This window comes from Acartia tonsa, chromosome 10 (genome assembly GCF_053477335.1).
Source record: "Acartia tonsa isolate MP-2025a chromosome 10, ASM5347733v1, whole genome shotgun sequence".
NCBI classification, from domain to species: domain Eukaryota; kingdom Metazoa; phylum Arthropoda; class Copepoda; order Calanoida; family Acartiidae; genus Acartia; species Acartia tonsa.
Window position 1 is genome coordinate 29860965 of NC_137269.1, and position 26663 is coordinate 29887627.

The 26663-nt window shown below is 31.8% G+C and overlaps 3 protein-coding genes across 3 annotated transcripts in view; 1 reads left to right on the forward strand and 2 right to left on the reverse strand.

The window, feature by feature from the left end:
* pkaap (A-kinase anchoring protein pkaap) overlaps positions 1 to 9817 on the forward strand; it is a 31380-nt gene extending 21563 nt beyond the window's left edge. Inside the window, exons 17-22 of the mRNA XM_080174230.1 lie at positions 1225 to 1291; positions 1680 to 1773; positions 3216 to 3287; positions 5010 to 5082; positions 5532 to 5647; positions 7124 to 9817. Coding sequence (XP_080030356.1) covers positions 1225 to 1291; positions 1680 to 1773; positions 3216 to 3287; positions 5010 to 5082; positions 5532 to 5647; positions 7124 to 7190 — 489 coding nt within the window. The 3' untranslated portion in view covers positions 7191 to 9817. The remainder of the gene's footprint in view (positions 1 to 1224; positions 1292 to 1679; positions 1774 to 3215; positions 3288 to 5009; positions 5083 to 5531; positions 5648 to 7123) is intronic.
* A 1007-nt stretch (positions 9818 to 10824) lies between these two features.
* Positions 10825 to 20028, reverse strand: LOC145330685 (dynein regulatory complex protein 1-like). Its single transcript, XM_080175343.1, has 16 exons — positions 19930 to 20028; positions 19353 to 19416; positions 18635 to 18741; positions 18432 to 18493; positions 17695 to 17780; positions 17145 to 17252; positions 15923 to 16003; positions 15477 to 15580; positions 14622 to 14726; positions 13950 to 14103; positions 13675 to 13759; positions 13140 to 13218; positions 12641 to 12751; positions 12097 to 12136; positions 11317 to 11370; positions 10825 to 11127 (listed from the first exon to the last, which is right to left on the reverse strand). Exons 1-16 carry the CDS (start codon positions 20025 to 20027, stop codon positions 11014 to 11016), a joined length of 1452 nt encoding a protein of 483 aa, XP_080031469.1. The 5' UTR covers position 20028; the 3' UTR covers positions 10825 to 11013.
* A 178-nt stretch (positions 20029 to 20206) lies between these two features.
* On the reverse strand, positions 20207 to 24932 carry LOC145330751 (dynein regulatory complex protein 1-like). The gene is made up of 7 exons (XM_080175417.1): positions 24840 to 24932; positions 24005 to 24103; positions 23308 to 23424; positions 21696 to 21793; positions 21012 to 21096; positions 20647 to 20711; positions 20207 to 20264 (listed from the first exon to the last, which is right to left on the reverse strand). Exons 1-7 carry the CDS (start codon positions 24915 to 24917, stop codon positions 20207 to 20209), a joined length of 600 nt encoding a protein of 199 aa, XP_080031543.1. The 5' UTR covers positions 24918 to 24932.
* Positions 24933 to 26663: the final 1731 nt, after the last annotated feature.

The window sequence follows — 26663 nt, forward strand, 5'->3', positions numbered from 1 at the left end:
TGTTAATATAAGCGACACAATTGGTTGATTTTCAATGACCCAATAGTAAGGTTGCACAAGGTGGTTGCGATGGGGAGATACAGTTATTTAACCCTTTATCCCTCTAGTGTTTTACACATTTTATTTAATTTAATCACAGGGATGGACAATGAACGAAAAATTAATGTTATTATGAATTATTTGTGGACGGTTCTCTGCCAACTAACTAAATCTTTTTTTAACCTTAACTTAAATTTTGAACGAAATACGAACGAGAATTAAAACTTAATTAGTGATAATTTGACGAACGAAATAAAATTCCATAACGATATAAGTAAGGATAGGAATGAAAAGACAAATATTCGAATTTTTAAAAAGTTTAATCATGTCATGTGGGAGTATTTTTCTAACATATGCTTTCCTCAATATGTTTTTCTTTATATTCGTTAATGCGATTTTAAAGTTTTTTTTCGCTTATATGATACAGAATTTAATTAAGATATAAATCTTTATTTATCTGTTCTGAAACCCTTCCGAATTGATTTTTATCCGCAAAATTAGATTGTTACCTATTTATCAATAACATTTCGTCTATAGTGTGTGTGGTTGTGCGTGCGTTGATGTGCTTGTTTTTGTGTAAAGGTCGGCTTAGAGACTGTAGACTAAAATGCACAAGACTGAAGAGAGTGCCAGATTCACCGAAATAAATAATTATGAATAAAATGACTTTCATACTAGAGAATTTACCACTACACAGAGACTTTATTCTTAGCGGTCTGTTAATTACAGACTTTTTATTACGAAAAGTCTGACGAACAGACAAAGTTATAGTGTAGGTGCGCTGTTAGAAATTGATGTATAATTGATACGAATATATTAACATAATACGTTCTTAAAACTTATAATCATTAAATGTTTGGAAGATACACTTAACAAATATATAAAAAAATTATATAATTATAATAGGGTAATTATGATATTATTCATCAAAATTTAAAGCTAAATTGATTTCTAAAGATACTTTTTTTATAAAAGAGGCTTAACAATAGAAAATTGGTAATAAAATAGGATGTCGGTTTGTGTCTGTCTATGTGATATTCAGCATATCTTAACTGTTATAAATCACATTTTAAAGAATTGTAAAAAAAAATCCTTGCGTTCCTAGGTGGTTTGTTTATACATTAAAGGACATTTGTTTTTTTTAAAAACAAGAGACACGTTTCATTAAACTTTTTTTTATTTAAGAGCGGTAGCAACGCACCATTGGATCGTTACAGAAGCACAGAGAGCTTGTATAGTTGTAAGAGCGATCAGGAACAAATATAATCAAATTTGATTTTTAGTCAAATTCGATTTCTTTCTCCCTCTCTGTCTTTATGTTTCTCTCTCGCTTTCATCTTATATCTCTCCTATATTTGAATAACAATTTAAAACTAGCTTCACTAAAAAAAAACAGAAAGGTACCTTCTCACGTAATGTCCGTAGAGCGCACAACCCCCTCTCCCCTTCCAAAATCCAAAAAAAATCTCAATATAAACTTATTTTCAAAGTCTTTTTTTGACTTTTGAAGGTTTTAATAGTGCAATTTTTGAGAAAAATGGACTTGAAACACTTAAAAGAATTTCCAAATTATATGGGCTCCGGCCAAATATGGCAGCACCGGCTCCACAACACTGAAAAAATTTATTATATTTGTAATTAGGGAAGCAACAGCCGGACAAATCCTTCAACAACTTGTCAACAGACTCCAGTGAAAAATACTCTTCTAGCAAATGCTAACAGTCTTAGCTCAAGGTTCAATTATCTTTTTAAAATCTTTTGATACAAAGCAGAATAATGATTATTCGTTCATTTGTCTGTCCGTCTTAAATTTTGGTCATCACATGGTTTTAAGCTTTTTTTATATTCAGGTGAAAGGGAGGGGAAATTGGACTGTAAATTACAGTGGTACCCAAAGTTTTTTTAACACGTTATATTATCTTTGGGTACTTTTATTGAATTTTGATTCCAATTTGGTAGATTATACACTTTTCAACCAATAATAGTTCCTTTGTGATTTAGGCATGGTTACAAAAACTGTCTCATCCGCCTTCCCTCTTTTGTCTATAAATCCCAATTAAAATTATCTAACGAGCTACCTGTAATTTATTGAATATGTTAATTAACAAAGTTGACTACATCAGGGTCCCAGGGACGTATTCTATTTTGCAGGGGTGGGATAGGGGGGGGGGGGGGTTCGGCCGATTAATATCCGCTGCATTAGAACTGGTTCTCAGCCATACTGAAACGTATTTCCATGAATAAAACTGGTTTGAATATTATAACTTTTCATTTTAATTTTCGCGGAGAGCTGTTTATAATACGATACGTTAAATAACTATTATATACACTAAGATATGAAAGAAACTGAGGGGGGGGGGGCAATTTAGTATTTGGTAATGTTAAAATTCCCAAGAAAAGTTTGTAAATACACAAATCATATCATTAAAGTATGTTTTAATGGGAAATTTATGAAACTTAAAGTATAAGTAAATATTAACTTGAGTTCCCTTTACATAATGAAGTTTATTTTACTAATGATTTTTATTTAACTGTTATGATATTTTGAAAAATAATGTTTATTTGACTTATTTGGTCTTAAGGAGGTTTTCAAAAAAGAATTTCAATCCTAAATTAATCCTTAAAAATATTTTTTAAGTTTAGATGCATATATATGAAAGAATAAACCGGTCATCATAAAAACGTGTTCTAAAAATATATTTGAGATAATGAATCCGTCATCCTAAATGAAAATAATCATCATTCTAATATTTAGATAGGCTTTGGTAGTCTGCCAAAGTTTCTTGACGTAATGTTTTATTTATTTATTGTTTTCATTTGACCTTTTCGTGGCATTTTATAGTCAGTTAATTAATGGTTATCTAAACAAAAGTGAGCATAGCTAATAAGCAGTAGAGAACGTTAAGCTCCTACTATAAGATGCCCTTAGATTAGAGATGTCACAATATAATCCATATTTTTTAGATAGAATAATATAATTAAAACCATTGACGTCCATGCTTTTATTTTGTGGGGGGTAATATGAATGGTTAAAATGTTTGTGGGGGGGTTATCTATTGTATTTTTTTAATGTTGAGGGAAATGAGAGGTTTCAAAGTTTTAGGGGGGTTAAACACTTCATCACCCCCACCCTAGCCTTGGAAGTATATGAATTAAAATATCTTTGTTATGTTCAGGTTTGATAGCCTACAGATGGACACGACAAGCATACACGACCCAGACTCTATTTGGAGACGAGATCCTGTAAAGTAAGTCTGTAGAATAGCTACTCTATAATGCATGTCTGTTCGTAATCAGCTGTGAAAAAAAGTTTTATATTTAGCGTTTTTGGGGAAAGCCACCATTAGTCTAAAAAGTAAAAGAAAAAACTTGGAATTGTCATTACTACATAACATAATGTTTTTGCTAGATTTTTAAAAAGTGACGTGCGGGAAGGGGGCGTAAGAGGATGTAAACACACTCTTTAAAATTTGAAATTGGGAAGGCATGTCTTCCCCTCTTTTTCACATTCTAATGATTTCACACGACATTCATTCAATTATTGTGTGTATGACTCAATAGCATTTATTGCGAACCTTATTTTAAGATAGAGCTGGGGAGGGAGACATGTAAGTTTCACCAAGTGTGATCAAATTATTTATGGTATCAATGGACATACGTGGATATATTAACAGTGGAAAATTTGTCTCTTATTTAGCTTGCTATTATGGACATCATTTATTGGTCAGTTCGTTCATTCTTAGGAGGAGACGGGATGGGGTAAAGAAGGTGGATGGGGTTATCGTTATTTTAGCCAGCTGCAACGAGGGTGGGGGAATTGGACTGACCCTCGATGTTTATATTAAAATTTATTATAAAAACTAACTTAGGCCTATTCCAACAATGATTTGTATCTACATAATTGGTAATTATTTTTATTACACATGTCAATTTATAGGCTATAAAGTCATTATTTTGATAAACTGTATTGATTAAAAGAAAACGCCAAAAAATCACTTTTTCATACAATATTTTTTCAATTTGCGTCTATTTTTTTTTTAATTTGAGCATTGAAACGTTGGTTTTTGTTCTAGTTTCTTGGCCAAGAAACTCTACAGCAAAAAAATTATTTATAGCTCGAATCAATTTTGATTAAATATTTTTACTGAAAAGATTGTAAAAAATTACCGTTTTGAGAAGCCTACGAATTTACCAAATTATTCATATTTTGGCTAAATCTAACATACATGGTGAGAAATTCCCCTCCCTCATTTTTCTTCTTTTATTGATGTTTATACCAATTATTTATATTTTTTTCACGTTTTGATTCAATTACACCCACTCAAAATATCATTAAATAATATTTGCTATAAAATTAATATAATTTTCCAATACTTAACAATTAGGTATATTTAGAACAAATCCAATCAATTATTTTTAAGGTTTATATTCCTAGGTAATTACATTACTTTTAAGTGTTATTCATTATGGTGGAAAAAAAGCATAAAACTTTCTTTATTCCTCAATAGTTAGTTTTTAGGGTGTCCTAGAAATGCATTTTTTTTAAATTTTGACAAGCACACTATCTAAACCCCGCATTTAACGAAATGATGACGATTGAACCCAAAAATTAAGTTCTAGGACTGTATTTCAGCTTTATTTAAATTTCAATATTTACACTCCCGCTCCTAGCCTGAATAGCCTCAAAAAATTTCAAAATTCCAAAATAAACGGACTTGGTTCCTGATTCTTTTCTAGAAGCACCAAGAAGCTTTATTTCTGATGCAATAAAATGTTGACCCCCATATGGGGGAAAGTAAAAAAAATCAAAATTTACGTAAAGGTGAACCAAAAGTCCTAATAGTTATGTAAAAATATGTGAAAATGATATTGTTTCTGTTATACTTGTATCACATGGCAAAGCCCCTAGAGGCTAGGGGCGAAGCCGCTAGTATATCATAAAAGTAAAATCATAATTTTTTTCTTTTCAGGGGTAAGGTAGGAGAGGTTGATACTTTGGGACGTTACCATTCCTACTGGGAACCAGCTCCTGATATTAATAAGGTAGTTACAATTATATTTTCATAAACATAGATTTTATAATCAAGGTTAACCCGAGCGTCTTTAGACATACATAATAACAAATTGCCGAAAAGGCGTCTGGATTTAGAATTGTAATGAACATTAGGAAGGAATTGTATATTTCGAAACTGTAGAAGTTGAGCTTTAATATATTCACGCACAATTAGTTAAAGAATATTATGTATTACACTGTTTAAATAATATATGTTTACTTTTCACCCCCCAAATTATGTAGCATCAATTAGATTTCTAAGGGGAGAAAAAACAATGAACGTAAAATCTTCAACCTAATCTTACCCTTATTATTTACAAATTACCAGGTAAGGTATTCAGAAATTAGAATTAGTTAAACATTATTTTATGCACCATTGCATTATCCCTCCAAGAATTGCACATAATTGCTCTAGATTCATTGACGATATACCTTTCAGGACATAGGTCTACTAGGCAAGGTGAAACGGCTGGGAGGACGGGGTGTGGAGCAGGCAAAGCTGCAGGAGGAAATGGCCTGGCAGGTGGCACAGATGTTCATACAGGACGTCATCAGGTAAAGTTAGCCGTTTTAATGGGGGGAGGCGGATGTGCCACCTTTTGAAACCAAAAGTAAAACGTGCATAATCTCAGCCAATAAAAGAGTTACAGCTTTAAAATTGGACACAGCAGAGAACAATATGTAAAGAAACAGCGGTGGAACCGCCGCTCCCGCCGAAAACCGTCGTTACCCGCCGAATTTTTTTATGCCTTTTTTGCCAAATTAGACAGTCCTCAATCATCTGAGAAAAACTTTTTTCTGTCATAAAATTTTCCTCTTTGTTATTGTTTACATGACATTTCAAACATGTCAATATTAAAAAAATGCAAGTGTAAAATCTTACAAGTGTCAAGTGAAAATATAAGGGAAATTTTTATAAAAATAGTTTACTCCATAAGGAAAAAGGATAAGAGGATGAATACTCACCCCTTTTTCATGGTAAAATACTACTTCCCCATCCCTAAATTTAGAAGCAGACGAAAATCAAAAACCGCCCAGGGCTTTTTGTAAGTCAATCATAAATAATAATGTGAATAAAAAGAAAAGCGATATTTAGCAAACAGCCGTGGGCGGTCAGAATCAGCTGAATGATCATTGTGAAAAAAATTTCCCCCTTTTTAGAAATAGAAGGATTCATCTTTCATGAACAAATTTTTTTAAAGAAAAATAAAATTCTATGTAATTTTTAATTAAAACATTAAAACGAAAATATCTAATCTAATATTCTTGCCCTAAATATGGAAATAGTAAAAAGTAAAAAAATATTTTTTAAAATAATTTTTAATCCTCCCATTTGAAAAGTAGTGGAATAGCAATAAATTTTAGCGCGGCAACAGCGCTAAGTAGGCCTCTAGGCCCACTGCCTATTTTCGTCTTCTAGTTGCTTCGATTCCTCTCTTTTATTTTTTTCTCTATGGTTTACTCAAATGATTGAAAATTTTATTATGGCGAGAAAAGGCAAAAAAAATTCGGCGAGAAACGCCATTTCTTCAAACTCACAGTTCCATATTGTCCTCCACAAAAGTAACTGCTGTACCGAATTTTAATAGCTTTAACTCTTTTATGGGCTGAGATCATGCGCGTTTTACTTTTGGTTTTAAAAAGTGGCACATCCGCCTCCTTCCTTTGCTACATGGAACAGACCAATCGTGGTATGGATATAAAAGCAGGAATAAGGTATAACCACCAAAAGAAATAAATATAAAATGATATTTCGGGGGCAGATAGAAAGTTCGTCCATTCTACTATGTGTTGAGGCCAACGACAGCTGAAAACACGTATAGGTTACGTGATCTTCTTTCGAATTAATTTTGTTAATTGTATAAGCTGGTATCAACAGGCCCTTATAGCACAAAAAAAACAAAACGAAAAGTATGTTCCAAAGGATCTGTAAGTTTTCACGCTTTATTTATCCGTTTTTGTATCATAGAAAAAATGTGTGTTTTTTTTAGTTTTTTTTTTAATATAAGATAAACCTTATTCATTTTTAAGTATTACCATGGCAAGTGAGGAAGAAGAGAATGAGAAAGAAAAAGAGAAATTAAGTATTAAGAGCTAGCAACATTTTTTTATTTACTTATTAATTTTATTATTATGTTTTGTTATTTTATTGGTTTTCCATATAACTGTGAAGTTTGGACTATTAAAGTTTATTATTGGTTAGGTTATTTTAGTTGGGACTGTGAAAGCTTATTATTGGTTAGGTTGATTTATTTGGGACTTTGAATGCTTATCATTGGTTAGGTTAATTTAGTTGGGACTGTGAAAGCTTATCATTGGTTGGGTTGATATAGTTTGGAATCTGAAAGTTTATTATTGGGTAGGTTAATATAGTTTGGATCGTGAAAGTTTATCATTGGTTCGGTTAATTTAGTTGGGACTGTTAAAGCCTTCGATTGGTTGGGTTAATATAGTAGGGACTGTAAAAGCTTTTCATTGGTTAGGTTAATTTAGTTGGGACTGTGAATGCTTATCATTGGTTAGGTTAATGTATAGTTGGGATTGTGAAAGCTTATCATTGGTTAGGTTAATATAGTTGGGACTGTGAAAGCTTTTCATTGGTTAGGTTAATATAGTTTGGATCGTGAATGATTATTATTGGTTAGTTCAAGTTATTAAAGTTACTTCAAGTTGGGACTGGGAAAGCTAATCATTGGTTGGTTTAATATAGTGCTTCAGTTGGGACTGTAAAACTTTATTATTGTTTGGCAAGCTCAGCTACCTGTTGCAAAAAAAAAACCACCATAACCTTTAGCAACCCCCTTCCTATGCCTGCGTGATACTATCCCAGCCGCACGAATTGTTTATGGTCCAAATACAATATTATGCAAATCGTTATATTTTCTGTAACTTTTTTGTACCTTAATTTTTAGATTGATATATTTTTGAAGTTTTTCTTAAAGCTTGATTTGGAGCAAAAGATAATTTGCTTAAAATTTTACACTTTTTTTGGCGCACAAAAAATAAGAAAACTAGTTGTGATTAACAATCAATTTCATTCCATTTTCTATTAAAGTAATATTATTTTAATGTAAATATATTATATATTTTTTATAGTTACAGTTAAAAATATAACTACTGATCTTGGGCTTCATCGTTCTTGTTTTCTATATCAGAATATATTTTTTAACAACTTTTATTTATATATTACATAGGTTGTATTAATAAAATAGCACAAATATATCGTTTACTCATTATTTATGCTCTCTTAAGTCCAAATATATTAATGAATATTGAATAGTTAATATTTTCTTCCATATTATTCATTTTATTGATACAATAGAAGCATGTAATTGCTAACATCTACTTGGCCTTAAAAATCTAAATAATTTTTTAATTGAAAAAAATCGAAGGTAAAATAATGAGTTCCTATATTCCAAAGTGATTTGAATATTTTTGAAATGTGATCAAACGCCTTACTTAAGTCCAAATAACATAAATTGATATTTTCTATGAAAGTATATACGGGAATATTTTATAATTCTATTATAGTTATTTATCGCATCGTATTATTAACAGCTTTCCGCGGATATAAAAATGTACAATTAAAGAAAACAGTTTCATTTGCCCAAAAATACCAAAGCCACGGGCTAACAAAACAAAACAAAATCGTATCGTATTGTATCCAGTTTTCTACAATTATAAAAATGAACAATTATGATATTAAAACCAGTTTTGATTGACTGTTCCTTCGGCATCTCGGGGCTAGAAAACTAGTTAATTCTAATCTTATAATTGTACATTTTTATATCCACGGAAAGCTGTTTCTTTTACAATGCGATAGAATAATAAAATGTACAATTATAATATTAAAACCAGTTTTGTAAGCCTGTACCGTCGAAATCTCGGGACTAACAAAACTAGTTAATTTTAATCTTATAATTGTACATTTTTATATCCACGAAAAACTGTTTCTTTTACAATGCGATAGAATAATAAGATGTACAATTATAATATTAAAACCAGTTTTGTAAGCCTGTACCGTCGAAATCCCTTGGCTAACAAAACTAGTTAATTTTAATGTTTTAATTGTACATTTTTATATCCACGGAAAGCTGTTTACATTACGATGCGATAGATAACTATTCTTTTTAAAAGCGAAGCTTTTCTATAATTAGGGTCGGTCCGTCCGTCCGTCCGAGATAGTTAGCTTTTATTCGTTAATTTAGGCATGTTAGAATTGTCCTATTGATTTCAAACTTTGCATGGTGATTCCTGTAAAAGTTAGGTACGGTTTAGAAAGCGTAGCAACTCTATAATCATTACCAGAATGTCCGTACGTCCATTTTAAACATGTTGATTTTTTTACTTTTTTTCAATAAGGTACAATATTATGAGCAAAGCATCTCTATAATCAAGTATTAAAAATTTCAGTATGTCCTTAAACAGAATTCCATATTTAAAAGTTTGCAACAAATTTACGTATAATTTTGTCAAACCTTATATTTTCATATTTTGTATATTCAGTTCTGACACTTAACAAAAGTTAATGTTCGTCTGTCATATCGTTTCAGAGCTTCGCTTTTATGGATGTTGTCATCCTTGTTGATTTGCTTTTATGGGCCTTTGATGATGTGATATTTAAAATTTTGTATTATTATCATTTTTATATTTAGAATAAACATGTCACAATTATATTTCACCTCAATGCTTATTTTTTCAATAAAATACAATTATATGTACAAAGTGTCTGTCTTCTTTTTAGGAGCTATCTATAATTACAATTTAGTTTGTATGGCTAATGGAAAAGTATTTTATGGGGGAGAGGTTCAATTACAGAAATCAAGCTTATTATTTTTGTAAAGAATCCTATGATTTATGCTAATTTATATACAAAGTTAAATATATTCTAGTATTTCTTAGAAAAAAGTTCTAGTCCCTAATAAGTATCTACTAAATTTCTATACTAGTCGAGTTTTTTTCTTGATATTTTACTTGGAATGTTGTCATAATTGATTTATTTTAATGTGATACATTTAGATCCGATATATGCTATTAAAAAAAACTGTAGGAAATCAATAGAATAACAATTCTACCTTTTTCAATTTTCATGTTAAACGGGGGGGGGGGGGGGGGAATAAGTGATATTTTATTTTCAGGAAAATTGTTTTAGTTCGCTTTGATTCAAGGTTGAGTTTTAGGTGTTAAACATTAACAAAACTTGCAATTTTATGGAGAAAAAATGTTATTGTAAAAATTTTATTAAAAATATTTATAACAAAATTCACATCACATTACAAGAAATCACAATCATAATAATACAATCAGTCAGGTTTTTTGGTTAAACTGGACAGACATGAAATGAAACCAAACTTTCGTGCTCTTTTTTTTATTTTGAACATAGGACTACCACTTGTCGCCAAGGGTGTCTCATTAAGATTGAACAAAAATTACTTCAGCTTTTTGATTAGGCTAGTAACACTTACATGTATTGCCATGTCTGAAATGTAATAAACGAAATCCGAACCGTTCCTTCTTGAGAGAAAATGCGGGGAGAAAATATGGGCGATATACCATATTGTACAACTCAAAATACATAACTCAGAAGCTATTGAAGATATTAATGCATAGTACTAGTAGCCCAGGGACAAGGGAATGATACTCTCACTAACAACTCTGAAAGAAAATTTCCCCCAAACCCCCTTCCCCTTTTCCACCCCTTCTTTCCCACCCCTCTTCACTTACATGGCAAAAACAAAATATACCACCTAATGCACAATAAGGTTTCGTGATTTTTTTAGAATTGTTGGTTAGAGTGGTTACCCCTGCTAGTAGCCTGATAAAAATAAAAACTGTTCTTATGATGAATTTTTGATTAAATGTCACCTTTGACTACATAAGAATATGACATTATGGTAACATAAACTATAGCACGAGTCCAACTATTCCATAGGCTTTTGAGGAATAAAATTTTTGAGCAGGTTTCTGAGTTCTTCGTTTTCTCTTTTTAAATTTTCATTCTTTGTCATGTAGTCAGATCTTGCAACAAGGATATCCTATAATCATAAAAGGAACATTATTTGTAAGTAGGCTACCCTAGGAATAAGGGTTTTTAAGTCTTGCATATTCATTTATGTGTAATGCTAAGGAAATCCTCAACCCTAGGCGTACCTGGGGAGTTTTATAAGATTTGGGCTATTATACTAATCCATAATACGATGCGATAAATAACTATTAGTTTTTACCTTGTATCTTACTAGCAGATTTTTAAGATTTACCCTGTCCGCACTTTTGAACTCCTGAAATCATAAAAGGAAGGCATTCATTATAATGGGAAAACAGATATTATGAGACCAAATTAAAATCCATATTTTTATACATAACACTTAATACATTTAAAAAACATAAAAAAGTTATATCTATTTTTTCCCTATTAAATTTTTTGTTGATTAGAGAAATATTATCTTTTATGGATGTTGATGTACTTATTCTTAAAAGCGAAGCTTTTCTATAATTAGGGTCGGTCCGTCCGTACGTCTGAAACGGATAGCTTTTTTCGTTAATTTAGGCATTTTAGAATTTTCCTATCGATTTCAAACTTTGCATGGTGATTCCTGTAGTAGTTAGGTTCGATTTAAAAAGCGTAACAACTCTATAATCATTTCCAGAATGTCCGTACGTCCATTTTAAACATGTTTTTTTTTACTTTTTTAACAACATATTTTTATGTGACCTAATTATCCGATTGGTCTGATTTTTGGTATATTGATTCCTGAGACAACAAAGTAAATGTTATAAGCGAAGCAACTCTATGCTCAAGTCCTAAAAATGTAAGTATGTCCATAAACATTATCCTGTATTAAGCAGTTTTTCAACAAATTTACTTACAATTTTGCGTCGGCTCTTATACCTTTATATTCTGATTATTAAGTTCTGACACTATAAAAGTGTTAATGTCCGTTTGTCCTATCGTTTCAGTGCTTCGCTTTTATGGATGTTGTCATCCTTGTTTCTTCAATTTTTACCTCAATAGCATCTTTCAATTCACTCCACATGTACCCTTCCCTGCAAAAGAAAAATATGATTATTTTTTTGTTTTTCGACGAAAACATTAGGAAGAAGACATTTATGCTACAACAGCTTCTTAAATTTTGTTTCAAGACGAAAATTTGAATAAAAAAGCTTCTTTTGTAACTTTAATAGCTTCTCTTTAGACTATCTATGCATCTTTTTTTCTATCCAACTGGCTATCTATCTTGCTACCCAACTGTAACTATCTATCTATTTACCTGTCAGGCTGAATTATTTCTGCCATCTTTTTAACAACATTGAAACCACTAAACAATGCCATATTCTTCTGTTGAGACATTCTATCTTTCTATCTATCTATCTAACTGTGACTATCTATCTATGTATGTACCTGTCAGGCTGAATTGTATCCGCCATCTTTTTAACAACATTGAAACCACTGATTAATGCCATACTCTTCTGTTGGGACCTTCTATCATTCTATCTATCTACCTGGCTTTATCTATCTATCTAACTGTGACTATCTATCTATCTATGTACCTGTCAGGCTGAATTGTATCAGCCATTTTTTTAACAACATTGAAACCACTGAACAATGCCATACTCTTCTGTTGAGATCTCATGGTGGCTTCTGGTTCTTCCATGTATCCTCTGTAATATAAAATTTTCCGTTTTTATTTCTTTCAAACTTCTTAACATGTCCCAATATAATATTGGATTTGTATTTTATAAATTTACATTAGGTACAAGATTTTCACAATAACACAGCTAAAGTTTTCCAATTCTAATTAACTTGCAAATGAGAAAACAGTTAATGAATTTCTCACAAAACTGTAAATGATTTTTTCTGTGACAACCTGTATTTATATAAAATAATATTACCCTAGATGATAATTTTCCAACTCATAGCCTTATTCTACCAAATCCAATTGTAATTATAGTTGAAAATATAAATTTTCTAGCCAATAATGTTGTTAGATTGTTCCTACATTGTACTGTACTATTGGTCACATAGGGATTATATCTATATTATTGTTACCTTACAATTTTCAAAATCTTTGAACGTTTTTCAGCCATGCTCAAGGCATCATTGGGATCTTCAGTTTTAATGCTGGTTCCTAAATTTTAAAAAAGTCTTTTGTTCCTTTTTCCTTAAAGTGCCAAGCGAGCACGGAAATCCTCCACTCGACCCCCCCTATTTTTTTTTAAATGAAAATATGTAGGGTAGTGGGTTATTTTTGTTCTTTTATGCTTTTAACTGCGGTGACATAACTCCGAATACCCAATACCCAATTTAACCTATCCTAATCTGACCAAAAATAAGACAAACAAAATAAACTCGCCTTTATTTTGAAAGAGATCGCAAAAAATGGGGACGGGAGTTCTGTGCTCGACTAAAAACTTTGAGGGAACCTAAAATCTTTTCATAGTGAAGCTTTGCTACAATTTTTGTATGTTTTGCAGTTTCTGACCTATTTTGAATATAAATTACTAAAAAAATAAAATGTAAAGTTGAATTATCTGCAACCCTTCTATTGCAATAGGTAACCTAGACTATTAAAAGCTACTGGTACCTTCATCGCTGACAGCAAGATGATGAAAAATCTTTTCAATATCCTTTTCTTCTCGCACTCCCAAAGCTCCAAGGATCGAGTCAACCTAAAAATATTTACAGGTTATACCTGTCAGGAAGTATTGCCCAGGCCAGGGGCAGTGACAGCAAATTAATTGTAACTGAAATTGCTGAAAATGAACTCATCTAAAATTAGTACTAAATATATGTGGATTTTTTTGTTGTAATTTTTTTACTATAACAATCATCAATCACTAGATAACTTTTATTACATACCTTTAGCAGAAGCTTGTCCTTGTCAGGAAGAACCTCCATGAGTGCGTTAAGATCATCCTCTACCAAAAAGTCAGCTTTTTCAATCAATGACAGGAGGCGCTGTTTCAGGTTCTGGGCGGAATCTTGTGTTGTCATCTTTTCTGATGCCTTCCTTCTAATCATATAAGTTGTATGTTTAAAAAATCTCGAAAACGGACAACAAGTTTGTGTTGATATTTGTTTTCCCTTTTCCCTTTTTTTGTTACCCCAAAGGGCCGAAGGCTCGGGGCCGGGCTAACAAAGCTGGAATTAATTTTATGATTTTTATTTTATAATTCACAGAAAATTGTCTAAACTACGATACGATACATGATTTTTCAGTTTCAATCAAACTGGAAAAGAACATTCTTTATTTGTAACTAGCGGCTACGCCCCTAGAAGCCTCTAGGGGCACTTAAGGTAGTAGGGGAAAAAGTCGACCGCATCCCATTTTAAATTTGAGTTTCAAAAGAGTAAAAAAAAATTTTTTTGGGGGGGAGGGGGCTGAAAATACCCTCCCTAAAAATAGTTTAAAACCTTCCCAGGACCTATAAGAAGCTTCACTGTAAAGGAGAACAATAACGGTTCAGCGGTTAGCGAGATCCTTCGGGACAGACAAAAAACGCTTACTACTTTATATAATAGGATATTTACCTCATGGAAGACGACCTGCTTCTGGACACAAAAGACATAATTTTTGAACTTCGCTTGCTTGAAAAATCTTCCTCAGATTTGGAGGATAGCCGAGAGAACATGTAACTAAACAATAATAAATAATTATTTCCAAAATTTGTGTGCATTTTGTGCATGATCTAAAGGGATAAGAAAATGGGCGATACATTGTTATACATGATTATAATCAATATTATCCTTTCTGCTGATTAAAATATTTGGTTGACAATTTTTGTACACTGCTAGTTTGAACTAACAAATCATAATTCAATAAAAGTTTTTAGTCAACAAATAAGAAATCATATGTATAACAAGGATGACAACATCCATAAAAGCGAAGCACTGAAACGGTAAGACAAACGGACATTAACACTTGTATAGTGTCTGAACTGAATAAACAGAATATAAAAGTATAAGAGTCGAAGCAAAATTGTAAGTAAATTTGTTGAAAACCTGCTTGATACAGGATAATGTTTATAGACATACTTACATTTTTGGGACTTGATTATAGAGTTGCTTCGTTTATAATATTTTTCTTTGTTGTCCCAGGAATCAATATACCAAAAATCAGATCAAACGGAAAATTAGATCACATAAAAATTTATTGTTAAAAAAGTAGAAAAATCAACATGTTTAAAATGGACGTACGGACATTCGGGTAATGATTATAGAGTTGCTACGCTTTCTAAATCGTACCTAACTACTACAGGAATCATCATGCAAAGTTTGAAATCGATAGGACAATTTTAACATGCCTTTTTAAAAACTTTAGGTACCAGATCTACAGTCCAATGTCAAACTTGATAAATCTTGATAGTTAAAGGTACGATGACTTACTCAGATTTTTTTCTCTGTATTGCCGCATCAGCCAGCGGAACATTCATGTACAGGTCCCGCAGGATTTGATCATTGCGCTGCAGCTGCTCTAACAGCTCATATGCCTAAAAAACAGCTTAGATTAGCTGCCGATGTACCTTAAATTAAGCTGCTGTCAAATGATACTTATTCTAAGGTTTTAGAACTCTACATTACAGCTTTTATAGTGCCTGTAAAAAATGACGTCATATTTACCTATCATTGGTCAATTTAAATGTATACTGGCCTGCCATTGGTAATTTTTCCTGTGTATTGGATTTCATTGGTTATTTGTATTGTATGGCGTTTTTTATAGGCACCATACAGGAGACAGCTCTATAAAAATTCTTCTAAAAAGTAACAAACAGCTTTACAATTAACCATAGCTTGTAGTTGTAAAAGTCGAATAGGAGAAAAAAAAGTAAAACCTGTTTTTTCATAATCTTATTCATTTCAAATCTTTTCTTCTCACTTTGTTCTCCATACTTTTTCTGTTTCTCTTCCAGTTCCTAAATTTTCATGGTTTGTTGGTTGGTAATCATATTTTCAACTTTAATTCAAAATACATATTGTTTTCATATACTCGCTTATATATTAAAAAATATTTAGGTTAAAGGAAGCCTGCAAGAAATACCACGCTTTAACTGCTGAAAGACTGCCACAAGTAGACCCAATACCCCAAATTTGAAGCCTTCAGCTTCTATAACAAAAAAGTTCTAGGCATTTTAAAATGGCATTTTATGTACAATCAAAATGTTGAAAGAATCTTAATGCTAATGTTAGAAATTTTGAAATTAAACTACGTGGCCTAGAAACAAAATTATAAGCTTATTTTTGCCATAAATTTCGGTTGCCAGTAACTAATTATATTTTTACAATAAAAATAACCATTTTTATAGTCAAAATCATTAAAAAAAATTAAGTTTAACTTGCGTTATACTGAGTGTACTGTAGCCAATCAGAAGGCTGAACCAGCTAAGCAACCATCACAGCTGAGCTTGTTGTAGTTTTCCCCTTTGTTTTCGCAATGATTTTCGTTCACAAATGCAATTTAAATCGATTTTTTTTCATAGATTTTGACTATGAAATGTGGTGTTTTTATTGTAAATATGTAATCAGTTACCGGCAATCTAAATTTCTGACAAAGATAAGGTTATAATTTTATGTCTAGGCAACGTAATTTATTATTGTTTTTTCTTTTATGAGCATTGTAAATCTTTCAAAATTTTCATTGTACATGAAATGCTATTTTGAAATGCCTAGAACTTTTTTGTTATTGAAGCTAAAGGCTTTAAATTTGGGATATTGGGTCTACTTGTGGCAGTCTTTCAGTAGTTAAAGCGTGGTATTTCTTGCAGGCGTCCTTTAATGTAAAAAATGTATAAGTATAGATTTATAACCACCTGGTTCCATATGTGGAGACCTTTATCGCCTATTGGCAAATTGCTTTCTGTTCTTTTATAGCGACTTGGTTGTGTTAATATTTCCGACGCTAATGGCTGATAAATAAAGACTCAAAATTCGGCACAGGGTCCCCACAGGGTGAACATAAACGTTATTTAACTATGTCCCTATTTTTTTTATGTAGTTTTGCATCTTCCAATAAAAAAGTACCTTTAGCTTAGACAGACAGACTTATAAACACTTTACCTTCAATTGAATTTTGATATTCTTAATGCTTTCAATCAGAATTTGTTTTTCTTTCTCTTTATTCTTCGCGGCATCTTTCACTTTACTTTTCAACTTGTTCACTGAATCCTAAAGTAACAAAAGTTATTTATCGCATCGTATTATAGACAGCTTTCCGTGGATATTAAAATTAATAATTATAAGGTTAAAACCAGTTTTGTTAGCCCTAAAAACTGGTTTGAATTTTAGGATTTTCTATACGTGGAAAATTGTCTGTAATACGATGCTATACAGGATTTTTCATCACTGGGAACTGGTTCTAATTCAGCGGATACTATATAATTAGTTTTAAGCTCTGAAAAGGATTTTAATTTCTCAAATATGTATATTTACAGTTCCTGGAAAGGTTTTTAGCCATTTTGGGGAGGGTACCACAAATCCACCAAAAAAATTCCCATAATATTACTTTTTCCTTTGAAACTAACATAAAATGGGGAAGGGTGTCATTTCCAACCCATACACTACCTCAAGTGCCCCTAGAGACCTCTAAGGGTGTAGCCGATAAACTAACCTGAAGAATTGTAATTTTTCTTTTCTGTTCAGCTTTGATGATTGTGTTTTCCTCTTCGTGTTTGTTCAGCACATGAATTTCATAGTCTGAATTATCAACATGTTCAGCACATGGATTTCATAGTCTGAATTATCAACATGTTCAGCACATGGATTTCATAGTCTGAATTATCAACATGTTCAGCACATGGATTTCATAGTCTGAATTATCAACATGTTCAGCACATGGATTTCATAGTCTCAATTTTGAACAGGGTTAGGTCTAGGCAAGATGAATAACTTTTTTAAAATCCACTTTTGTGTCTTATTTCAACATTTGTTAAGTTCTCTGCTTAAATTATATATCAATAAAAGATGTCTAATGGGTAGGGGAATGCATAGGCTTAAAATTTAAGAGAAAGGTTGTGCAATCAAATGCTTATGTTTAATAAATACCCAAAGATGTTCGGATAGAATGGGATGATTGGCTACAGGTTAACCGTACCACCAGACAATGCTATGTTTGTATATCTATTTACTTTTAATCACTTTTTTTAAGTGAAAATATAGAAAGACAAAACAATTCTGATGGTGCGGCTACTCTATAGCCATAAACCCCTTTTTTAAAAAGAAACCACCCCTTATAAGCAATTTATAAAACCAGGGCTCGGCACTCGCCCCAATGACTTTTTAAAAAAGAAACCACCCCTTATAAGCAATATATAAAACCAGGGCTCGGCACTCGCCCCAATGACTTACCAAGCCTTTCTGAATTCAGATGAGTGAGTGCAGCCACCATGTGAATCTGACTCTCCAACTCACTAGATAGATAGATAGATAGATAGATAGATAGATAGATAGATAGATAGATAGATAGATAGATAGATAGATAGATAGATAGATAGATAGATAGATAGATAGATAGATAGATAGATAGATAGATATATAGCCTGTCTTTATACCTGACAACAGATTCCATCCTGGTCCTTGTATCTGCTAGTTGTTCATAATCTGTCTGAATTATTTCCTTCATCTCATGTTCCTGTTCTACTACGAGGTCCAGCCGTTCCTGCATACAAATATATCATATCCAGGTGGTTTACATCATTATGCATCTGGCCGACAAGTGATTTTGGGTATAGTCCCTTCTGTGACAACGCTTTTAAGGTAGGTTTCGTCGTATTTTTACAGTAGCTTTTGATAGGTTATTTTATGTTAGATTAGTTTAGGTGATTTCCCCGCAGGGTTAGAGCCTCCCGCGGGGACTAGAAATATATATGAATATTTAGTAAAATACGACAAAACGCCCCTTATGAGGTGTTGCCACGAAAGGGACTATACCCGTAATTTTTTTATCCTTTTTTTAGGTTAGTCTCGGTTAGGTGATATAGGAAATTCTGTCAAAACAACCTATAAGACACAACTATTTCTTATGTAATTGTACAACCCCTCAATAATAAACTTTTGTAGATCAAAATTATTGTGTGTAAGGTTTTAACAGAGGTAATTTGAACTAACAATTAAAGATACCCAACGTTTTTAGGCCAACGAATACGAGAACGTTTTTTTAAAGCTTTACGTTATTGGTATAATTTACATATGATTTTATGACAATATCCTAATTGAAATTAAAATGTCTTCAAAGGCTCATGTCACCCATCTAACCAAGCAGCAGCCTACCTGCATACACTCCTCACTCGTTCTTTTTGTTTTCTCCAACAATGCCTGCCAGTTTCGTCCACCTCTAGAATATTTTTAAAAAAATTATAGCAGTGTTAAAAAGACTGTAACAGTAGCAAGGGATAAGACAATGTACGATTAATTGAAGTACAATCGAATGATAACAAACAATATTAAGTAGATTTAAATTTTAGGTTGAAAAGTTTTGATACTTCTAGTTTTATCCAATTAATCTGGATTAGATAAGAGTACCTAAAGTTTTATGCAAATGAATGAGGGAGTCAAATTCTGTTAAGAATTAAAGGTACCCAATCTAAAAAGGTCACACTGACATTGTTTTAGTGGTGTTTTGACATCCTATTTTACTATCCTCTCTTACTAATACTCTTTATAGCCCTCCCTACCAGAGAGAGAGGGGATATTGGGTTGTTCATTACACTAGTCATACCGTTTTCCCATTCGTTGGCTCAACAATTTTTGGGACTTTAATTGGAGTTATTGGTGTCAAACAGCCATTGTACTATCCCTTTAGATCCGTGCCTGTATTCTAAAGGCGCAACTGCAAAACATAACTAACCTTTGCAGCATATCAGCTTTCTGATGGTTCAAAGATTTATCCAAATTTTGTCGTTCTTGTTTCAACATTTGTTGGAAAGCATGCGCGTGACTCTCCATTCGCCCTGCCATTTCACTAAAGTAAAATAAAAACTGTACAGTAAAGTATTATACAGTATAAATATAGATAACTTTAGCCCGGGTCTAATCATATAATTTTTCATTTTATTGCTATTTATTATGACCTTAGGACTATTATTATGTTGATACAAAAGTTTAATATGCAACCTTATTAATTATTACCTGATATTTGTATGATAATGCTGAACCAATTCTTTATAATCTTCATCTGCTGACCTAAAAAAAAACAAGATAGTATTATAAATCCTAATAATAAAGTAATAGGACGCCTTTATGTCTGTCTGTTGTTTGTACCAAAGGATCTCGCGAACCGCTGAACCGTTGTAGTTCTCCCTTCCGGGGTAGCTTTTCATAGGTCCTGGGAAGGTTTATAACTATTTTGGGAAAGGGTCCACCACCCTCCCAATAGAATTTGCCCCCAGAAAAACATTACCATCCCCTCCCCCCCCCCCCATTTTTTTTCTTTTTCTTTTTAAATCTAAATAAAATGGGTTATCAAACAAATTGTTTGGATGAGAACCGGTTCTAATACACCGGATTTTAACCGTTTCGAATGAATACGAGAAAAAAATATTCTTGTATTCTTACTATATTTTACCTATTTTCAGCTTCTAACATTTCAATAATTCTGTTTTTGCTTTGCAGAAGCTCATTACATTGATCCTGAAAATAGTACAATCATTGTAGGAGCGTATCTGCTCTACAATTAGTTTTCGGCTTGTCTGTCAGCTTGTTGGTTATGTTTATTAAAACGTTTAATACTATTGACTTTCCGCGGATGTTAAAACTATATACAATTATAAGATTAAACCAGTTTTGTTAGCATAAGCATTCAGATTTTTTTTTATTATTCTTAGATGATTTGCATTACGATACCATATATTATTTTTCAGTTTGGCTGGGAACCGTTTCTAATCCAGCAGATATTAACCGGTTTTTAAGCTCTACTGGAAATATATTTACCTTTTGTTTGAGAATTTCATCAAAAAGTTCAATTGGAGCTCCCTTGAACTTTTCAGCATTCGTTGGCCAGGTATGCATTATCTCTCTAAATATCAAGTAAAGATAATGGAAGATAAAGTAATCCCCCCCCCCTCAAAATTTTTCCTTAAGATACAAAAATAACATTGGCTCTTTTAAATCTTTGTAGGCGAAGCAATAAATGTAAAAGTATAGATGTATAAAAAGAAGCTTTAATTCTTATTTGATATATTTCCAAAACTCAGGTTTTAGTATTTTCAATGATTTTGGTAGTTTATGTACAACAATATGTTTTATGTGACTTATCAAAAAGGGCATTATGATATAAATAACAACACTCAAATTGAAAATAACAACTTTAAGACCATCTTTTCTTAGGACCAGAGATCTAAGGGATAATACAATTGCCAATTAATTGATATATGTACATCCCCAATAGTACTACACAAAATTATCCCTATAGATTATAATTATTGGTTGAAACGTTTGGACTCACAACCTAATGAACCAACCAATGAAAATTCAATAAAAGTACCCAAAGTTGTTAAGCCAATAAGAAAACACTATTATAAAACTTTCAGGACTAGTATAATATACAGCCCAATGTCTCCTCCCTCCTTGGGTTAGAAATTCTTTGAGCCAAGAATCGAACCCATGACTTGTTACCTAAATTTTTCTTTCATCTGCTTATCTTCCTCTTCTAAAATATTATTCATTTCTTCTTCTCTTGTCTCATTCTTCAATCTTTGTTCACAGTAGATATTCTAAATACAAAGTTAACTATAGAGAAGCTTCAACCTTTGTTCACAGTAGATATTCTAAATACAAAGTTAACTATAGAGAAGCTTCAATCTTTGTTCACAGTAGATATTCTAAATACAAAGTTAACTATAGAGAAGCTTCAACCTTTGTTCACAGTAGATATTCTAAATACAAAGTTAACTATAGAGAAGCTTCAACCTTTGTTCACAGTAGATATTCTAAATACAAAGTTAACTATAGAGAAGCTTCAACCTTTGTTCACAGTAGATATTCTAAATACAAAGTTAACTATAGAGAAGCTTCAATCTTTGTTCACAGTAGATATTCTAAATACAAAGTCAACTATAGAGAAGCTTAAACCTTTGTTCACAATAGATATTCTAAATACAAAGTTAACTATAGAGAAGCTTCAACCTTTGTTCACAGTAGATATTCTAAATACAAAGTTAACTATAGAGAAGCTTCAACCTTTGTTCACAGTAGATATTCTAAATACAAAGTTAACTATAGAGAAGCTTCAATCTTTGTTCACAGTAGATATTCTAAATACAAAGTTAACTATAGAGAAGCTTAAACCTTTGTTCACAGTAGATATTCTAAATACAAAGTTAACTATAGAGAAGCTTCAACCTTTGTTCACAGTAGATATTCTAAATACAAAGTTAAGTATAGAGAAGCTTCAACCTTTGTTCACAGTAGATATTCTAAATACAAAGTTAACTGTAGAGAAGCTTCAACCTTTGTTCACAGTAGATATTCTAAATACAAAGTTAACTATAGAGAAGCTTCAATCTTTGTTCACAGTAGATATTCTAAATACAAAGTTAACTATAGAGAAGCTTAAACCTTTGTTCACAGTAGATATTCTAAATACAAAGTTAACTATAGAGAAGCTTCAACCTTTGTTCACAGTAGATATTCTAAATACAAAGTTAAGTATAGAGAAGCTTCAACCTTTGTTCACAGTAGATATTCTAAATACAAAGTTAACTATAGAGAAGCTTCAACCTTTGTTTACAGTAGATATTCTAAATACAAAGTTAACTATAGAGAAGCTTCAACCTTTGTTCACAGTAGATATTCTAAATACAAAGTTAACTATAGAGAAGCTTCAACCTTTGTTCACAGTAGATATTCTAAATACAAAGTTAACTATAGAGAAGCCTAAACCTTTGTTCACAGTAGATATTCTAAATACAAAGTCAACTATAGATAGGCTTCAACCTTTGCTTACAGTAGATATTCTAAATACAAAGTCAACTATAGAGAAGCTTCAACCTTTGCTCACAGTAGAGTATGTTTTTAACATTCCTATCAAAATAGGTTAAGAACAGTTTAATTTGACCCCACTTTCAAATATGCAAGAATAAAGCTTTTCGATGACTATAATACGTATTATAATAGTACCTAATTCTCTATATTATATAGAATATTATGAATATTATATCCTACCTCTGCATAATATTAATAGCTGATTCTCTACATTATAAAGAATATTATGAATATTATATCTTACCTCTGCTGCAAGCATAATATTAGTAGCTAACTCTCTGCCATTATGTAGAATATTATGAATATTTTTGTTGCCCTGACTTGTGGCTTTCTCTACAAACATTTGTTCATCTTCATCTCCCTAAAAATAATAATATCCTAGCAATTATTTAGCTAAAAAAATTTCAGTTATAATGGGCTAAGTTTAAAAAAATACATGCACTTTGATAACATACATTTTTTGGAATTACTTTGGACATTTTAAGAAATATTTAGGTATGGGGCATACATATTCTTTGGTTTTTATGGAATACGTTTTACAGATTTAATAGTTATTCCTCAAATAGTATTATGGATTATAGATAGCTTTCAGGGGAGAGTAATCCCTGTTTTATTGGCCTGGGCCTTCACAGCCAACAAAACTGGAATTAATCTTATTATTGTTATTTTATTATTTTTAAAAAAAAGGACTTTTGTGATTTAAAAAAAAATAGCTAGTCGGTGCTTTTAATTAGTAAGTAGTAGATGTGAAATGATCCATAGAAAATATGCAATCGTCTTTTTTTTGTAGACCTCTTATTTTTTAAGTAATTTAAGTTTTTTTTTTTAAATTAACAAAATCACAAAAATTAGAACACGTTCTTTCTAGGATACTATACGACAAATGAAATTATCAAAACTGGTTCTAATCCAGAGAAAATTAACTGGAGAAAAAGCGATACCTTAAACCCCATCATCTTTTGAATTTTCATGAGTTTTGTCATCTTTTTAGCCGCGTCTATTCTCTTCCTTATTCTGTCTCTTCTGGCGGCTATCCTCTCCTAAACAAAGATAATTGTGTACATACGTAGTGCAGCTATTTAGAAGTTAAAAGTTACAAAGAAAGTTAGTAAAATAAAGAAAATATACGTAGAAGAACTAAATAAACTTTATTTGAAATACAATAAAATAAAAAAAATACGAAACATTTTCAGCTATATTACTCTTAAAGTTGTAAATCAGTGGTGTATAGATAAACTAGCGGCTTCGCCCCTTGCCTCTATGGGATTTGCCTCAAGAGGTAATTTTAAAAAAAATAGGTATTTCTGGAGCTGCCATTTATTTTAAAGTAACTGCCTAAAATTAATTTTTTGGGGGGGTAGCCCGGAAGGGGGTGTCCCACCTCTCAAGAAAATAGCTTAAAACCACCACAGGACCAACAGGTATATACCCCGAAGAAAAGAATCCTATCGGACATCGGTTCAGTGGTTACCGAGATCTTAAGGGACAGACAGACGGACGGACGGACAGACAGACAGACAGACATCTACTTTGTATTATAGATGTACGTACGTATCCTAGTTATACCAAGCACAGAGATACAATTAGAGAACACAGTTGCGTTGCTTTAAAACTGATCCACGAATACTATAGAGTCTGTAGATGTCTAAGATTTCTATTTGCAAGGGGTGCAAACCTTTTATTACTTTTGTGATTTATGTACAAAACAACGACTGACATACAAAGGTGGCATGAAGAGTGGCTTTGCTCCAAAAAGAATAAATAAACAAATTAAACCTCCATGTCATCTTGGTCGATCTCCCAGATGCTCTTGCGGGCAAACTTACGCCGCATACCCTTAGCTTCCTCCCCCATTCTTATCTAGTTCTGAAAGAAAATTGAAATTCGTTAAATTTCATGTAAGTTGAAAAATTGAAAATGGAGTGTAATTTGTCAAATAAAGTTTATCATATGATACTACAATATAATTTTAATTTTTCGGAGCCAACTGGTTTTCGGACCCCGTTGCGTTCTTTAAAACTAAGTGTATACTTAATCAATATATAATTAATTGGAGATTTTCATGTACTCTGATTAAGTGATGCTCACAGATGGCTAAAATAACACTATCCCTTTCTACCCCATCCCCTCCACTCCCACTGGATGAACCAAATGACAAATAAATGAGGTCCATATTAGCAAGCAAAGTTGACGACAAATTTTCCTTTTTCAATATATCCACGTTTATTCTAAATCCATTTCTACTTTTATACTTTGATAGGGTTCGGATAAAACCTTTATCATGAAAGTGCAAATATTTAAAAATTACTACAAATCTAATTCATATCTTTTATTATATAGTCAGTTAGTCCCCCTTATCATAGACGTCCAAGGGGGGGGGGGGTAATGGGGTGATTACCCCCCCCCCCAAAAATGAAAAAGCTTGGACGCCCCTGCGCCTGATGCACAATATCTCGACAACTTCGGCAATAATTGGGTCAGCTTTTAATAAAAGCTTTAAAAATTTAAATTGTATACATAAAATTTTAATTATAAATTCTGTTACATTAAAAAGTCATTTATTATTTGTATATTTAAAACCAAATTGTATAATAACTTTCCTTATGAAACTAATATAAAATACTACGCCGGTTTATCAAATAAAAATTCCTTTCTTCCCTTTGTAAAATTTTTGCTTGTTTGATCGATAAGTAGAAAAGTATTTATTTTCCCTTTGACTACTTTTTTATGTGTGTGTGTATTTGTATGTGTGTGTGTGTGTGTGTTTGTGTGTGTATGTGTGTGTGTTTATTTGTTTCGAATAATATCTTGTAAGAACAGTCGATTTTTAGAGAAGCTTCTCATTGATCAAATGCTAAGCTCTAAATCAATAGCCTTAAAATTTTATCAATTACTCATAACAGAATGACTTTTTTCATGCATGCCATTTATGATTTATCGATAATTTACATTGAGCATTGAGAAATATTTTTAAAAGTCTGAAAAGTTGATTAAAAATAATTAAAAAATTTGCCCTATATCTGTGCTTGCAAAATATTTTTTTTGCAACCTAATTTATCCTTTTTAGGTCTAGGTCATGTTAGAAAGTACTAAATTCATTACAGCAGCCGCGCCCCTACCATCTATGGGCTTTAGTAATAGGCAGAAAAATAGCTGAAATCCTTCCCAAAAACCATTCAGACACCTATGCTAAACTTTCCTAAAATAAAGAACTCAATCGGTTCAGTGGTTTGCATGATCTTAACGGACAAAAAACCTTACTACTTTATATAATAGAATAAATTAAATCTATTCTACATATTTGATGTCTGTCGTCTCCAGTGAGAAACGGTTAGCCATAATGATAAACTTAGTCGTAAAGATTCCTTGAATGAAGAGGTATATTAGAACAACGGGAAATTAAAACCAAAGGATAAGTTGAAATAAGAAAATAATCGCTGAATATAATACGTCTCTATTGCTAATTTGACGGGGCTTTGTTATTTTAAATTCTTTGAGAATAAGTTTTCTAAAAAATAAATAGTCAAAATGAGACTAAGAGGAAAATGACAATCAAATTAAACTACGACCATTATTTTACCCCAATCCAAAGGTATTTAC